The following is a 17507-nucleotide window of genomic DNA, read 5'->3' as shown; positions in this document are numbered from 1 at the left end:
TGTGAAGTGTTCATGTGGCCTGATGGATAAGAGAAGGATGCACAGAGCCAATTCATCAATGACAGATCGGGGTTAAACAAAGGGGGGGGGCTATTCCACAACTAGGGAACATTATCTCTGAAAACAAGCTTTTATTTTGCTTTTTAAATGTGCAGGAAATAAACTGATGATTGGTTGTCGTTTTTGTTTCTGTTGATTTGAATCTTTCACTGTGACTCAAAGTGTTATTTATGACACATTTGTGTATAAACGTGTTATAACCACAGAAGAAAACAAATTAAAGCTGAAACCAATAGTTTTTTTAACTTTTATTAAAGGAAAATGTTACTGTGGAACTGAAAACAAAAGTTACATTATTTTCTTGCTGCAATAAAAGTTCAAATAAAAACTGAAATCAACAAAAGAAGAAGAAACTTACTTAAATCATGCAATTATATTCCCAAAGTAATACATGGAGGGACTCAACATTGTACTGGTATATCAACGTTAATAAAAACAGAAGTACCTGATATTATCTGTCATTAAACCCTTTCTTCTTATTCAGAACAAAACTGACAGGAAATTCGATTGGATTTCATTGCACACATTTGGAACGATTTGAAGTCAAAATCGGATCGAAAAATAAGGACCATTTATCATACAGATACATTTATCTCATATTAGGGCAGAGCGATACCTTTTTTATAAATTTTCTTCTTGAACATTGCGACACATGAAAATTAAGATTAAACCCTAATTTGGACCCAACATCTAAATGATGATCATTGATTCATCCACAGAGACATTAAAACACACCTCGCTGAGCTCTTTCACTCGTTCATCTGCAACACCACAAGTCCCAGAGAGCTGTGGACCCCCAGAGTCCAGACCAGCTCAGGTACCCCTCACCTGCTCCACCTGCACCCACATGAACCTCCATCAGCTGTACAGACTGAACTATGTGGTGAGCAGAGAGGAAGGTTCTCCACTGTCCTAAAGAGGACAAAGAGACACTGAGGAACCAGAACAGGAACCATAACCAGACAAGGACCAGAGCCCAAACCCAGGATAAAGAGGTTCAGTGAATGTGGTGTTGAAGGTGTGGAGGTGGATCAGTCTGTCAGAGGAGACTCTGTAGAAGGACAGAAAGCCAGCAGGACAGTCCACATACACTGCTACTCTACCAGAGGAGGAGAAGGAGGAGGTGATGCGTGTTACTGTCTTATTGTGACGGACAGAGTAACCTACACTAGAGCACCACAGAATCCAGGACTGATTATTTTGTCCTAAGCAACAATCTTGACTGTCTCCTTTTCTCTTGATTCCTCTGTAACTCACTGATACATCAACTCCTCCTCTCCACTCGACCTCCCAGTAACAGCGACCAGTCAGACCAGTTCTACACAGCAGGTTACGATAGTAGTCAAATCTGTCTGGATGATCAGGATATGACTGAACCTCCTTCACATGTGTCACCTTCCTGTTGTTGTCAGTCAGTTTGAGTTGTCTGTGAACTGTGTTTGTGTCGATTGTGAGTTCACAGGAATCTGATGAGAGAACAAGACACAATACAGCTGCAGTTATTAATCATGTGTTCATCTAGTGACATCACAGAGGTGAATGAGTGATGTCACAGTGTGATGAATCCAACTCAAAGCCCACTTACACTTCCTCACACCTGGTCTCAACCGTTGGACTCCAGCAGGCTCCACCCTGAAAGGAGGAGGGGGGTCAGAGCAGCATGGAGACATGGACATGACATCACTCTCATACACACAGCTTGGTCCTTCATGTCCACATGGACCACCTCTTCTTCTTCTGATTGGCTGATGACCACAGCTCATCACATTCACTCATTCATCATCTATTATTAGCAGTATTATTCTGAGCATCATCTTCCATTTCACACTCCTTCAGCAGTCAGTGAATCAAATGTTTAAACCTGCATGCAACAAGCTGTAAACACAACATGTGACATGTGATCATCTTCCAAAGTATTTCTGTGTAACAAGATAGTCCACTATTCTCTCTTTTAGCTCTGTGTTTGGTCTCCACCACCTCCTGAGGGGAACTGACTCTGATTTGTTTCAGGCCAATCAAACCAACAATGGCAGCGAGAATTACCCAATCAGGGACAAACATTTGCATGGGATCCTGGATTGACGAAATCTCGGGAAATACAGGACTATTCCGTATTTTAAGGGACTGGTGGCAACCCTAATCATTAGTGTGATTTTACGTGACTACAACCAATAACTTGACTAATTTATCATTGAAATTGTCACCGTTAACTTTACTGTATTAGATGGATGGTAAATCATTCAGTACAGTGTTAGATAAAAATGGTTAAGCTGATTTCAGCTCCTTAGTGGCCACCGTATTTATGTATTTCTTCATACGTGGCAGTGACGTAGTGCTCACTTATACAATCGTAATCGCTGCAATGGATATGGGATGCATTTTTGAACATTTTCAACAATATGTTTGCAAATATGTGACGACTCAAGTGACGGAGGCAGACAACACCTGCCTGCCGGGGGAAAACAAACACGCACCCGTAGCCAAACCAGTAGGTTCAAAAACCAGTAGGTTCAAAAACCAGTAGGCACGTAACACCGTCACTGAAAAATGGGTTCTCGTTTCAGACTTTATGAGCAAATACAGGATCCTTTTGAGATAAATTCTAAAGCCTCGCATTAAGACGTACATCCCTTTATGTAAGACTCTGCGCTACTTGCAGGTCGCTGTGTTGTGCCAGATCCTCAATAAAGTTTACCCTTGGTCATGAAGACTCATTTAACGTTACGTGGACTTGAATGCCGCTTAATACCCAACTGAGATCAGAAAAAGGATCCTTCCACCGACCACTTTCCACACTCGGCACTACTGCGGTTATTCCTGCATGTCCTGTCGGGTTTATGCGTCTGCACACTCCGCTAAGGCCGCTGACCCAACCCCCCCACTACAATACAGCGGCTCATGTGCCTCTTCAAGCGCGTTCCTGGTTTCAAAACTCCGCCAATCACTGCTAACAGCTTGTCGAAGGATCTCAGCATCATTAAATAAATTCACAACTAGAAGAAGAGGCGTATTGTGAGCGGCTGTACGCTCTCGTTTAACTTCCGCTTAGTTCATGTCCAACACAGTCTGTTAATGTACAAATGTCAGCTGTCTATTACGGAATCTTACAGACACAAACCACACTGATGGCATGAAGAAGAGTTAAAGCCCTGTTATTATTGGACATGGATACAATCTGATGCCCAAGGTGTATTGGGTGCTCGCTCCTTCAGCTTGACGCACGCTCCTGATCTTGAATCTAGAATCGATTGCTCTTCCTTAGTGCCCCGGATGTTGTGGTTGAATTTCTTGCGGTTGAATATTTTGCGGTTGAATTTTTTGCAGTATTTTAACGTTGAAAACATTCAGATACATAATTTCAATGCATAAATATTCAGTGCTATAAATTCAATCACGTTTTTCTTTCAAAACCCGATGACACATATTTACTTCCATATTCCCTCACTACTTCTGTCTGTATTGATGGTCTAACCACAAAAAGTTTGATGAGTCTCTGGTAGTTTGAGGTCAGCTTGGTGTGACAAGGTCATATTAACCAGGCTGACAGTGTGACAGAGAAAAGGTCTCCAGCTCTCCCTCCTCTACCAGACTGATGGTCTGTGGCTGCAGCAGGTGTCTTCATACCTGAGAGTCTCCAGTCTCCAGTGAGGATCCTCCAGTCCATCAGACAGCATCTTCAGTCCAGAGTCTCCTGGATGGTTGTAGCTCAGGTCCAGCTCTCTCAGGTGGGAGGGGTTGGAGCTCAGAGCTGAGACCAGAGAAGCACAGCCTTCCTTTGTGATCAGACAGCCTGACAGGCTGCAGACACACAAAACAACACACGTGTCACATGACCTGAGGGAGCTGTGAGGGCCCGAACATCACTGCAAGACTGAGATACTGTTGGCTACTGAGGGGTCACATCAGCATGGTTACTCACTGGTTTCCAGTTATAACCAAACACCCACTAATGTATATCAGCAATCTGATAACATTACTGATAACTATAATTGATCTCCAATATTTCTATTCTTAACCTTATATTGAAAATAATATCTACATGTTCATGGAAATATGGGAAAAATACAAATTTGATTTAAATCATGCAAGCAGAAAGAATCTTATGAAGGTTAGAAAGGTACCGTTGGATTAAATAAAGACACCAAGTGGACATTGATAGAATCCTGACCTGAGAGCCTCCAGGTCGCAGTGTGGACTCTTCAGTCCATCACACAGCAGCTTTACTCCTGAATCCTGCAGGTCGTTGTTACTCAGATCCAGTTCTCTCAGACTTGAGGACTGTGAGCTGAGAACTGAGGAGAGAGCTTCACAGCTTCTCTCTGAGAGGTCACAGTCACTGAGTCTGAAGAGACAACAATCAACAAGAAGAAAAATAACATTTGTGTTGAAATTAAATGCTCTTTGATGATGATTTTGAACTAAAATAAATTAGAAAGAGCAAAGAAAATGTGTTCAGTAAAAGTGTTTTCCAATTTCTTTAGTTCCACTTCAAACTAGAGGAAGAAATCAGTTAATTCTGTTCTACTGTTTAAAGGAAGTACTGTAGTATCAATATCAGGATGAGGCCGTGATATTTTATGTTGTTCTTTAGAGCTAATTACAAAGTAAGTGTCACGGTTTGGCCTCGCTTCCTGTTTTAGTTTGAAGTTTCATGTCTCTTGTGGTCCTGGGTTAACTTCACTTCCTGCCTTGTCTTGTGATTGCGTGATTGTCTCCACCTGTGTCCAATCACCTGCACCTCCCTTGTGTATTTAAGCCCTGTGTGCCTGTTGTCCTTTGTCGCGTCATTGTCTAAATGTCCCTCGTCGTTGGAGCACGTCTTAAGTTTGAGAATAAAGAGCACTTTGGATCGAGAAACTCTGCGCCTGAGTCCTCACTGCATCCTGCCCCAGCCCGGGTGTGACAGTAAGTCTTCTTTATCCTCTATCTGACTTGTTTTAAAGAAAGATGAAGAGAGAACAAAGTGAGTGTAAATGAGAAGTTATTCTTCATTTTTTGATTTCATGTTTTTTACTTACTAAATCAGAAATAATCCACCATCAAACTCTCAGCAGATCATCACTATAGAGAGAAACATTAAAGTCTTCAGTCTCCCTCCCACCTTTTCTCTTTCATCCATTAATTATACAAATACATTTGTCTTGTCTACAAGGTTCATGTGATGTCATAGAAACAATGAAATTCACAAAAAGGGCTTTTTGTCCCGAGTTTTGTCGGATGAAGGAGAAAGTAGCCTGAAATCCCTACAGCACCACAAACCCTCTGAGGGAGGTCCAAAGGGTCTCACTGTGACACTGTTCACATTCCGTCTCCTAGCAACAGTCAACACTGGTTTCCATCCCCTGTAGTCTGCAGGTTAAGATTTTACAGCTCAGGTGGGTCTGCAGCCACAGAAAACTCCCTGAGTCCCCCTAGAACTTTGGTCCAGTCCTCAACAATCCTCTTTGGGGTCTGACCCACCAGGTCCACAATGAGCTGTTGGTGCTTCACTGAGAGTCTGTGGCCAACTGTCACCTGTAGTTTCAACAAGTCCACTCTTATCCTCCAGCGAACTGGCTCTCAGTGCAAAGCAACAAAACCACAAGAAGCTTAACTCCTTTAAAACACCAAACATTCTTAATGTGATCCATCCCAACCATTTGAAAAGATGCATCTTTGACTGTCTTGTAATAATAGTGTCTGGATTACAGGACAACACACACTGGAGGCAGATAACCAGGATCTAAACATCCAAGTGTTGTCTGATAAAAGCCCACAAACCTGCAGTGTGACAATGTGGACTCATTCCCACTCAAACGTGTCAGGATACATCACTGTCCTCTCTTATAACGTGGAGACAAGACTCCAGAGACACAAGCCTCTCATCACCTTCCTCCCTGTTTAGGTTCATCCTGGTTTCTGTTCCATCACTACTTGTGTCTGTGTTGATGGTCTCATGTGGGAAACAGTCTGATGGGTCTCTGGTAGTTTGAGGTCAGCTTGGTGTGACAAGGTCATATTAACCAGACTGACAGTGGGACAGAGAAAAGGTCTCCAGCTCTTCCTCCTCTACCAGACTGATGGTCTGTGGCTGCAGCAGGTGTCTTCATACCTGAGAGTCTCCAGTCTCCAGTGAGGATCCTTCACTCCATCAGACCGCATCTTCACCCCAGAGTCTCCTGGATGGTTGTAGCTCAGGTCCAGCTCTCTCAGGTGGGAGGGGTTGGAGCTCAGAGCTGAGACCAGAGAAGCACAGCCTTCCTCTGTGATCAAACAGCCTGACAGCCTGCAGACACAAAAAAACATGCATGTCACATGACCTGAGGGAGCTGTGAGGGCCCGAACATCACTGCAAGACTGAGATACTGTTGGCTACTGAGGGGTCACATCAGCATTGTGTTACGACCCCGCCCTTCACCTGCTTGCCTGCTGGTGGCGGTGTCTTCCAGGGAGGGCGTGGGAGATCGCACACCCCTGCTCCCCAATTTACTTTTGATTGTGGAGGGGATAAAAGGCTGGTTTCCCCTCTCAACGCGCGCCTCTTTCTCCCGGAGAGCGACTGCCTCAGGAGACGTCACTCTGAACCAGGACTTTGTTTGTGTACTTAGTTATTGTACAAGATGGAATAAACTTGTGCAGTTAATTTCAGTGGGCTTGTGTTCTTTATGTGCGGTCAAAACGAGCTGGCCGTAACATAAATTGGGGGCTCGTCCGAGATTCCTATGGGGGTAGGAAACGTTAGTGAGTATTGGTTGTATGTGTGTGTATTTTTGTGAATGGTTACCTTTATAATGGAGAACTCTGGTTAGTTTAGAGTGTTTCCAGCTGGATTGTGAAAACAGTCCTTCCAACGGAGCACTGTTTTTTGTTTTGTTATTTTGCCTTTCTTGTTTTTGGAGGTTATCCTGGGTGGAGATTCGCTCTCTGTAGGGGGTACGCTTCCGGACTTTCAGTTGTACTGATTGTCGCGGAGCTCAGCGTTTAATGTCGCCTCGAGCCCGGTACATCTCTGAAGACCAGGTAGGATTCAGTTAGTGTGTTCTGAGTTAGGGGCTGGAGTTTTCTCGTATTATAAACGGTAAACCATTCTACAAAATAAGTAAAGATAAATCATTGTGTTCATGTGTAGAGTGCGGTTTCTTTTCGCGCTTACACTATGTTTTGACTTGTGGGAAGTCTTCGGAAGTTTTGTGAATGAAGGTTGTGGAATACGGTGACGTGATTCCTATTTAGAAGCAGTGGCTTATGGGAGTTGTATTTCGAGTAAACAGCGTCTCACGTGTGTTAGATAGTAGTCTCGTTTGTGTCACTGTGCGTATACAAATACGAACAAAATGTCTTCGGTGCTCGAAGATTTCTTTGCGTGTCCATCAGCAGCTTTGCTTGAGAGTTGTACAAAGGAGCAGTTGGTACAAGTTGCCGAACACTTCAGTGTTGATCTTACTTCTCAGGAAAAAAGGCTGAAGGAAACTATGATGACTACGTTGAAGCGATCACTTGTGGATAGAGGAGTTATGGAGGTAATTAGTGAATCGTTTGTGCCGACCCCTGCTGAGGTTGATAGTGAAGGTGAGACCAAATTTCCTGAATTGTCTGTGCAAGAGAAGCAATTGTGTTTAGAGGCCGCGAAAATTCGTGCTGAACGCGACGATCGCGCTATGAAAGAGCGCGCGGCAGAAAGAGAATACCAGTTAGCCATGCGAAGAATGGAGTTTGAGGTTGAGAAGGAACGTGCCGAGAAAGCGTTTCAGATAAAGAAGTTGGAGTTGGAGTTAGCAGTAAAGACCGCTGAAGTTTCACAAGCGAATTTGCCTCCTGGTTTACCGCAGCGGGCAAATCCAGGTGAACCTGTGTTTGTTCACAGAAATATGAAATTAGTTCCGCCATTCTCTGAGAAGGAAGTGGATAAATATTTCTATCACTTTGAACGTGTTGCTTTGTCCATGAAATGGCCGAAAAGCTTTTGGACCTTATTGTTACAGTGTGTGTTCACAGGTAAAGCACAGGAAGTTTATTCTGCACTCTCACTGGAACAGAGTGGTGAGTATGAGGTCGTGAAATCTGCTGTGCTACATGCATATGAACTCGTGCCTGAGGCATATCGTCAGAAATTTAGAAATTTGAGTAAAACTGATGAATGTACTCACGTTGAATTTGCCAGAGAAAAGGAGAACTTGTTCGATCGTTGGTGTACTTCAAGGAAAGTTACAACTAAAGAACAGTTAAGAGAATTAGTCCTCTTGGAGGAGTTTAAACATTGTGTTCCTCATGTTGTAGCCAGGTATCTCACTGAACACAAGGTGGATACACTTTCTGAAGCAGCTGTCATGGCTGATGAATTTGTGTTAACCTATCGTGGGTCATTCAGTTCAGTCTGTCCTAAAACCAGCGACATGAGTAAGTCTAAGTTTTGCTTTCAACCTAAGACGAAGTCTCCTGTGATGAGTAGGAATATTAAGGCGACAGTTGCTGAACATTCTAGTAAAATTGCACTCTCACGAGACATGGTTTGCTTTTACTGTAAAAAGCCTGGTCATAAAATATCTGACTGTCTTGTTCTTAAAAGGAAAGAGATTTTCAAAACCTGTTGCTTTGGTTTCCACTTTACCGTTGACCATTGACACTTGTGAGGAGAACGATTGTCATTTATCCAATTCTAAGGATAAATCTGTTGATCAGAGTGTAAGTTCGTCCGTGGACTATACACCTTTCATAACTGAAGGGAACGTGTCATTGCTTGGTTCAAAGGAAACTGCCAGTGCGTCTTCTTCGAGACACAGGAGCCGCACAGTCGTTTCTTTTAGAGGGAATTTTGCCTTTAACGACTGAAACCGCTACTGGATCTCAGGTACTAGTGCGAGGTTTTGAGATGGGGTTTGTTGAAGTGCCTTTACATCGAATCCATCTGTCCTCAGCCATCGTATCTGGTGATGTAGTAGTTGGTGTTCGTTCTGCACTTCCAGTCCCTGGGATTACGTTTATTCTGGGAAATGATTTAGCAGGTGGAAATGTTTGGGGACGGAGTGGTGTTGCAGCTCTGCCCATAATCTCATCTATGCCCAGGAAACCTGATGTGGACAACTGTAGAGAATTTCCTGATTTATTTCCAGCCTGCGCAGTTACTCGATCCATGGCAAAACCACAATCTGATAATCAAGTTGAAGTTCCATTACATGACACTTTCTTTTATACTTTGAACACAGGTGAGCAAGGATCTGAGGAGTCTAAATGTCCTGAACAAAAAGACCTGAAGTCCTGCTCTTCGTTGCAGACAGATTCTACAGTGCTGCAAAGTGAATCTGCTGCTACACCTGTGGTTCTGTCCACTCCTGAGAAAACCCATGTTGATCTCTCAAATGTTGATGACTGTTCTCTATCTTCTTTGTTCCAGGTCTCTCGAGAGGACTTAATTAGAGCTCAACAGAGCGATGACACTCTTAAGTCTTTATTTTCTGCAGCAGCGTCTAAGAAGCGTTCTGATCATCAATCCTCTTCGTACTTTCTTGATGATGGTCTGCTTTGTCGAACAGTGGTCCTGCATAAAGCAGTTTCGCTGGAACCTAAAACACAGATTGTGGGTCCTTTTTCGATGAGAGATGCTGTGTTGCATTTGGCTCATCAAGGTCTTGCTGGTCATACCGGCGTCCATAAAACGTATGATCGGGTTTTGCGACAGTTTTATTGGCCTAAAGTAAAACGCGATGTAGCAAAACACATTCGATCCTGTCATACATGCCAGATTACCGGTAAGCCAAATCAAAAAGTGCCTGTAGCTCCATTATAGCCTATTACTGTCGTGTCCACTCCTTTCGACCATTTAATAGTTGACTGTGTTGGTCCTCTGCCCAGGTCTAAGACTGGTCACCAATACCTTTTAACTGTTATGTGCCAGACTACTCGTTATCCAGCTGCTTATCCGTTAAGGTCTATCACCACAAAATCTGTCCTGAAGGCCCTCACTAATTTTATGTCGACCTTTGGAATTCCCAAAGTTATTCAGTCCGATCAGGGTTCGAACTTTATGTCCAAACAGTTCTCAAAAGCCCTGCGTCAACTGAGAGTCAAACACAATATTTCTAGTGCTTATCATCCGCAAAGTCAAGGAGTTCTTGAGAGGTTTCATCAAACCCTGAAGTCCCTTTTGAGGTCATATTGTGTGGAGCTCGATGCGGATTGGGAAGAAGGTCTGCCGTGGATGTTACTAGCGATACGTGAGGTAATCCAAGAAAGCCTTGGGTTCAGCCCAAATGAATGTAGTGCGGGGACCTACGGCTGTGTTAGCTGATGAGTGGCGAACGTCTGAACCTTCTGAGAATATATCAGATTACGTGGGTGGATTCCGCCGTAGACTGTATGAGGCACGAGCTCTCGCTAAAAAGAAGTTGAGTAAGTCTCAAATGAAAATGCAAAAACATTTTGACAGGAAAGCTAAGCTGAGAGAGTTTCAGGTTGGTGAACAAGTACTGGCTTTGTTGCCTCTACCTGCCAACCCATTTCAAGCTAAATTCACAGGACCCTACAGTGTGGCTAAACGTCTTTCAGATAATAACTATCTGTTGAATACTCCTGACCGGAGAAAAAAACCACAAGTCTGTCACAGCAACTTGTTGAAGTTATATACAGATCCTGTTTGTTCTGTTGTTGTGAATGTAGTAAACTCTTGTGACTCTTTTCCAGAATCGTCTCCTCTCTTTAACAGCACGAGTGAAGATTCTTTGGAGAATGCTGATGAGGATGGAAGTTCTCTTTCTCGAGAAAAGATTCGTGGTCGAATCCTTTTTGAGGAGGGAGGTGTTACGACCCCGCCCTTCACCCGCTTGCCTGCTGGTGGCGGTGTCTTCCAGGGAGGGCGTGGGAGATCGCACACCCCTGCTCCCCAATTTACTTTTGATTGTGGAGGGGATAAAAGGCTGGTTTCCCCTCTCAACGGGCGCCTCTTTCTCCCGGAGAGCGACTGCCTCAGGAGACGTCACTCTGAACCAGGACTTTGTTTGTGTACTTAGTTATTGTACAAGATGGAATAAACTTGTGCAGTTAATTTCAGTGGGCTTGTGTTCTTTATGTGCGGTCAAAACGAGCTGGCCGTAACAGTTGTTACTCACTGGTTTCCAGTTATAACCAAACACCCACTAATGTATATCAGCAATCTGATAACATTACTGATAACTATAATTGATCTCCAATATTTCTATTCTTAACCTTATATTGAAAATAATATCTACATGTTCATGGAAATATGGGAAAAATACAAATTTGATTTAAATCATGCAAGCAGAAAGAATCTTATGAAGGTTAGAAAGGTACCATTGGATTAAATAAAGACACCAAGTGGACATTGATAGAATCCTGACCTGAGAGCCTCCAGGTCACAGTGTGGACTCTTCAGTCCATCACACAGCAGCTTCACTCCTGAATCCTGCAGGTCGTTGTTACTCAGATCCAGTTCTCTCAGACTTGAGGACTGTGAGCTGAGAACTGAGGAGAGAGCTTCACAGCTTCTCTCTGAGAGGTTACAGTCACTCAGTCTGAAGAGACAACAATCAACAAGAAGAAAAATAACTTGTGTTGAAATTAAATGCTCTTTGATGATTTTGAACTAAAATAAATTAGAAAGAGCAAAGAAAATGTGTTCAGTAAAAGAGTTTTCCAATTTCTTTAGTTCCACTTCAAACTAGAGGAAGAAATCAGTTAATTCTGTTCTACTGTTTAAAGGAAGTACTGTAGTATCAATATCAGGATGAGGCCGTGATATTTTATGTTGTTCTTTAGAGCTAATTACAAAGTAAGGCTTCTTTATCCTCTATCTGACTTGTTTTAAAGAAAGATGAAGAGAGAACAAAGTGAGTGTAAATGAGAAGTTATTCTTCATCTTCTGATTTCATGTTTTTTACTTACTAAATCAGAAATAATCCACCATCAAACTCTCAGCAGATCATCACTATAGAGAGAAACATTAAAGTCTTCAGTCTCCCTCCCACCTTTTCTCTTTCATCCATTAATTATACAAATACATTTGTCTTGTCTACAAGGTTCATGTGATGTCATGAAAACAAAAAGGGCTTTTTGCCATGAGTTTTGTCTCTAAGAATAGTTTCTCTGGCTCCATAGTTCTGGTTCATTTCCTGGTAAAAAGCTATGCTCATGAAATCTGTAATCCTATTGAACAAATACATAGATCATAGAAAGAAAGAGATCCCCCCAAAAAATTGTCCAGTAAAAGTGTTAATTGTGCTCTACTGTTTAAAGGAAGTACTGTAGTATCCATATCAGGATGAGGCAGAGATATTTAATGTTGTTTATTAGAGCCAAATACAAAGTTAGGCTTCTCTATCATCTGACTTGTTTTAAAAAAAGATGAAGAGAGAACAGAGTGTAAATAAGACATTAAACAATGAAGAAAATCTGAACAATAAGTAGAAAAGATGCAGCATGTTTAAGTCTTGATGAATGAATCTGACTCTCTGTACTTACAGAGCTTTGTTGGAGGCTTTGACCACTGGCAGCAGCCTCAGAAGAGCCTTCTCTGAAGCAGAGTATGTCTTCAGGTCAAACACCTCCAGATCTTCTTGTGATGACAGTAAGATGAAGACTAAAGCTGACCACTGAGCAGGAGATAGTTTATCTGTGGAGAGTCCTGAACTAAGGGCCTGTTGGATCTCCTCCACGAGAGAACCATCCTTCAGTTCATTCAGACAGTGGAACAGATTGATGCTTTTCTCTGGAGACACATTCTCATTGATTTTCTTCTTGATGTACTGGACTGTCTTCTGATTGGTCTTTAAGCGACTTCTTGTCTGTGTCAGCAGACCTTGTAGGAGAGTCTGATTGGTCTCCAGTGAAAGACCCAGGAGGAAGCGGAGGAACAAGTCCAGGTGTCCATTAGGACTCTGTAAGGCCTGGTCCACAGCACTCTGGTAGAGATATTTTGGTTTAAGTTTGTCTCTGAAGACTTTAGACAACAAGGAAGTTGTTTGTTCTTCTGACAGCAGATTGACACTAGAGTTCATGAAGGTCAGATGGACATGAAGAGCAGCCAGAAACTCCTGAACACTCAGATGGACGAAGCAGAACACCTTGTCCTGGTACAGTCCGCTCTCCTCTCTAAAGATCTGAGTGAACACTCCTGAGTACCTTGAGGCTGCTCTGATATCGATGCCACACTCTGTCAGGTCGGATTCATAGAAGATCAGGTGGCCTTTCTGCAGCTGATCAAAGGCCAGTTTTCCCAGTGACTCGATCATCTTCCTGCTCTCTGGACTCCAGTGTGGATCCGTCTCAGCTCCTCCATCGTACTTGACATTCTTCACTTTGGACTGAACCACCAGGAAGTGGATGTACATCTCAGTCAGGCTCGTTGGCAGCTGTCCTCCCTCTCTGGTCTTCAACACATCCTCTAGAACTGTACCAGTGATCCAGCAGAAGACTGGGATGTGGCACATGATGTGGAGGCTTCGTGAGGTCTTGATGTGAGAGATGATCCTGCTGGCCTGCTCCTCAACTCTGAACCTCTTCATGAAGTACTCCTCCTTCTGGGGGTCAGTGAACCCTCTGACCTCTGTCACCATGCCAACACACTCAGGAGGGATCTGATTGGCTGCTGCAGGTCGTGTGGTTATCCAGAGGCGAGCAGAGGGAAGCAGCTTCCCCCTGATGAGGTTTGTGAGGAGCACATCCACTGAGGAGGTCTCTGTGACATCAGTCAGGATCTCATTGTTGTGGAAGTCCAGAGGAAGTCGACACTCATCCAGACCGTCAAAGATGAAGACAACCTGGAACTCTTCAAACCTGCAGATTCCTGCTGCTCTGGTTTCACTGAAGAAGTGATGAACAAGTCCCACCAAGCTGAACTTCTTCTCTCTCAGCACATTCAGCTCTCTGAAGGTGAATGGAAATGTGAACTCTATGTCCTGGTGGTCTTTGTCTTCAGCCCAGTCCAGAGTGAACTTCTGTGTTAAGACTGTTTTCCCAATGCCAGCCACTCCCTTAGTCATCACTGTTCTGATTGGTTCTTCTCCTCCACCTGAGGCTTTGAGGAGGTCTTCTAGTCTAATGGTGGTTTCTGGTCTGGCTGGTCTCCTGGATGCTGTTTCAATCTGTCTGACCTCATGTTCTTGATTGACCTCTGCAGCCCCTCCCTCTGTGATGTAGAGCTCTGTGTAGATCTCATTCAGAAGGGTTGGGTTTCCTGCTTTAGCGATGCCCTCAAACACACACTGGAACCTCTTCTTCAGGTTGGATTTGAGTTCACGCTGACAATCTACAGCAAGTCCTGAATGAAGACAACAATAAGTTACAGAATACATTTCAACATGTCCTCAGAGAATGACTCCATAAATATATTCTGTCCATCTCTTGAGACATTAGTAAAGGTCTCATTCATCAGCATGGTAAGTCTGTAGAGAAACCCTCTTACTGCTCTGCAGACACTCCTCCTGCTTCGATCTCCTCAGGTCAGACTGACCTGTGGGAACCTCTGAGCTCTTCTGGTCCTCTCTGTGGAGGAACATGAAACATCAGCTCACATGGTCCTTGGACCATGAACACCAATACACCATTAGGTAAAGATAATGGCTTCTGTCATGACTGATAACCATGGAAACCAGATGCTGAAGACTGTCGATGATGACGGACAGTTTATTAGTTGAGTGACAGTTGTTTTTAGTTCTTACTGTGGGTCATAAAAACAACGTCTCCAGACTGCATCTGGTACAAAGTTTTATGGAACTACTCCAGACCTCTTTAGTCCGTCCCCTGACCTCTAGAAGTCTCCTTAGATATTCTGAAACTAGTCTTTGGACCTTTTCACACAGTCTACCGTTACGTCCCTCTGGCCCCCTCTGTCTTCTGGTAGTAATTAAGCGCTATTTGGTGAGTCTGGTGGGTCTTGTGGTTTCTTTACTTCGGGGAAAGTGACAAACAAGGGAGTCCACACGTCAACTTAAAAAAATAACAGAGGTTTTATTTGAGAACTAACAAATAATAAGATATATACTATATAAACTGGGGAAGTGTGAAAGTAGGCATATGAGGGGTGTAATGGAAATGCATGGATGAATGTAAGAAGTGTAGGTGTTGAGAGGTGTACTCAAACAAACGCATACTCTAACAAAGACTCCAGCTCCACCCGTCTCCAATCTGCAAACAAGAACATAGAGAAGGAGACAGAGGGGGCCAAAGGGACGTAACCCTACTGAAACTTTGCATGGAGTCCAGAGACCACGTCAGCTGGTCCACAGAGCACTGAGTTCATTCTAATCACATGATCAGTTCCAGTCATCGGTCTCCAGATGTGACCTTTGCTGATCCTGATGTGGAGGAACTAGCTCACATTGTGTTTACATCTGAGGATGTTTACAGTTAATGATTCACACTTTAACACATAAGGACCAGTTAGATGAAGATAATGAGTTCTGTCATTGTAGCGTTGACTACGTCACCGGGCAGCGGGGTAACACAGGTGGGTGGTTCACTTAATTGATTGACGTCACGGGCTATAAGGGGAAGCGAGCATTTGCTGGCAGGTGGTCTCGTCAGGAGAGATGCGCCACCGGTAAGCTGCTGTTGTTGTTTCATTTGAGCTGTTTTATGTGTGTTTGCCTGTTACGCTGCTCTGGTTTAGATGTTATTTGCTCCGTATGATAATCGCTGTCGGCTCGAAAGCGTTTGGAATTGGAGCGGTTTCGCTGTCACACTCACTACTTCCTGGTTGCGGTGCTGTATGGGAAATGTAGTAAATCGGTCTATTTTGTTAATGGGTTGCTACGCACGGCGCCACTATCTAAAACTACACTCTTTTTACTCCCGTTTACTGATGTACACCCTTGTGGTTTGGGACTATGAGTTTAATGTGTAAATTTGATTGATGTGTTTCTATGATTAAATGTTTGGTAGTCACTCAGTTAACACTTATAATAAATAGATAAATATATATATAGTATAATAATATTTATAAGACCAGATACTATATGTTAAAGAACCATGGTATATTTTGCATTGTTGAAATAATGTTGTTTACACTGTAACCCCTTTTTATTTATACAGGTTTATAACCTGCTATGTGGAAAATTACAGCTGTAATTGTGGAATCAATCGGCTTAATAAAAAACTACAAACGAGTTAGAACAACGTGTCCTCTCCTGATGCCCCGTTCGGTGGGGAGAATCTTATAGAACCGAACAGTTATAAACCGAGGCCCACTGAATAAAGTGCAGTGAAACCAGCCACGGACTGCTTCATCAAGGAAGCTCGGCCAACCCTGGATTTGTTGGCCTCTTGGTTCTCTTCTGTGGCTGATCCCAAGTTATCATTAATCAAACTGCCCATTGATAGGATAAAAGAGCGTAATCACATTGACAGTGACCAGCTCTCCAGTCAACACAAAGGGAGTCACAATGGCAGACTTGGAAAAGCTTAAAAGTGTGCGATCAAGAGCACAGGCTTCATTCACAAAACGGGCTCATACTCTCACCAAACCAGGACTTTTGGAACCAACTGAAGTTCTCAAAGAATGGAAAATATTCAGGGCGGATTTTTCTAAAGTCACAGATGCGGGATATGAGTATGCTGAAGCCCTGAGGGAGTCAACAGATGAAGAGGTCATAGAATCTGCAACCCTAATTGATGTGAAGACCGCGGAGTGTGAGAAAAGGTTCATTGAGGTAAAGAAAGCCACCCAGGAAGCCTTTTGGACCAGCTACGCAGAGGAGGCGTTCTTCAGGCAGGCTGAAACAGCTGAGTCGGCCATCACTATGGCTGAAGGAGAGGAAGTTAACCCTCGGGAGTCAATCAAGGACCGCAGGCTAAGGAACAGAGGTCTTGAAAGAGAGGTTATTGAACTCGGAGAGATGCTGGAAGAGTGGAAAGAGTTGGTCCCTGGTCCAAAGGCAGTCGATCTCAGGACACGCCACAAGACATTCAAGAAGAGGGTCCTGGCGTTGTCTGATAAACTGGAGGACGATGAAGCAGTAAAGGGTAGAGAAAGAAACCTGGGAGATGATGGCAGCGCGGTTGGTGAGCCGAGACAAGATGCTTCTTTACTTTCTCTCCCTGACGTGTCTGCTGATCTCAAGTTGAAGCCCAAAACATACACAGGGGCACCAAACAGGAACATCCGACCCCTTAGACAGAAAAGCAGCCCCGATAGGACCAAAGAAAACTATAATCTCCAGCCTCAAATCAGCCTTGAAAGAGCACGGCTACCCACTTTCTTCGGTGACATGAGGGAATATTATCGCTGGAAGAACGAGTGGGAGGACCTAGAAGAATTGGGTAACCCACAAGGTGTTGAATGTATAAAAAAGTTCCACTTATTAAATAGTCTCCATGAGAAGGTCAAGAAGGATCTAGTTCTATCTAGCTGTGAATCTGCCGACGATATGTTCAGGCTGCTGGACAGCAAATACGGGAACAAAGCGAAAATAGTCCTACTGATCACCAACGAGGTCCAGGCTCTTCCACCCGTCAAAGGA

The 17507-nt window shown here is 43.6% G+C and overlaps 1 protein-coding gene across 1 annotated transcript; it reads right to left on the bottom strand.

Moving 5' to 3' along the window:
- Nucleotides 1-334: 334 nt before the first annotated feature.
- Nucleotides 335-14290, bottom strand: LOC134124394 (NLR family CARD domain-containing protein 3-like). Its single transcript, XM_062560709.1, has 7 exons — nucleotides 12511-14290; nucleotides 11391-11564; nucleotides 6152-6325; nucleotides 4229-4402; nucleotides 3685-3858; nucleotides 1646-1692; nucleotides 335-1526 (listed from the first exon to the last, which is right to left on the bottom strand). The coding sequence occupies exons 1-7, from the start codon at nucleotides 14028-14030 to the stop codon at nucleotides 973-975; spliced, it is 2817 nt and encodes a 938-aa protein (XP_062416693.1). The 5' UTR covers nucleotides 14031-14290; the 3' UTR covers nucleotides 335-972.
- Between the last annotated feature and the right edge of the window lie 3217 nt (nucleotides 14291-17507).

Source organism: Pungitius pungitius, unplaced genomic scaffold (genome assembly GCF_949316345.1).
Source record: "Pungitius pungitius unplaced genomic scaffold, fPunPun2.1 scaffold_84, whole genome shotgun sequence".
NCBI classification, from domain to species: domain Eukaryota; kingdom Metazoa; phylum Chordata; class Actinopteri; order Perciformes; family Gasterosteidae; genus Pungitius; species Pungitius pungitius.
This window is presented reverse-complemented; position numbering and strand designations above follow the sequence as displayed.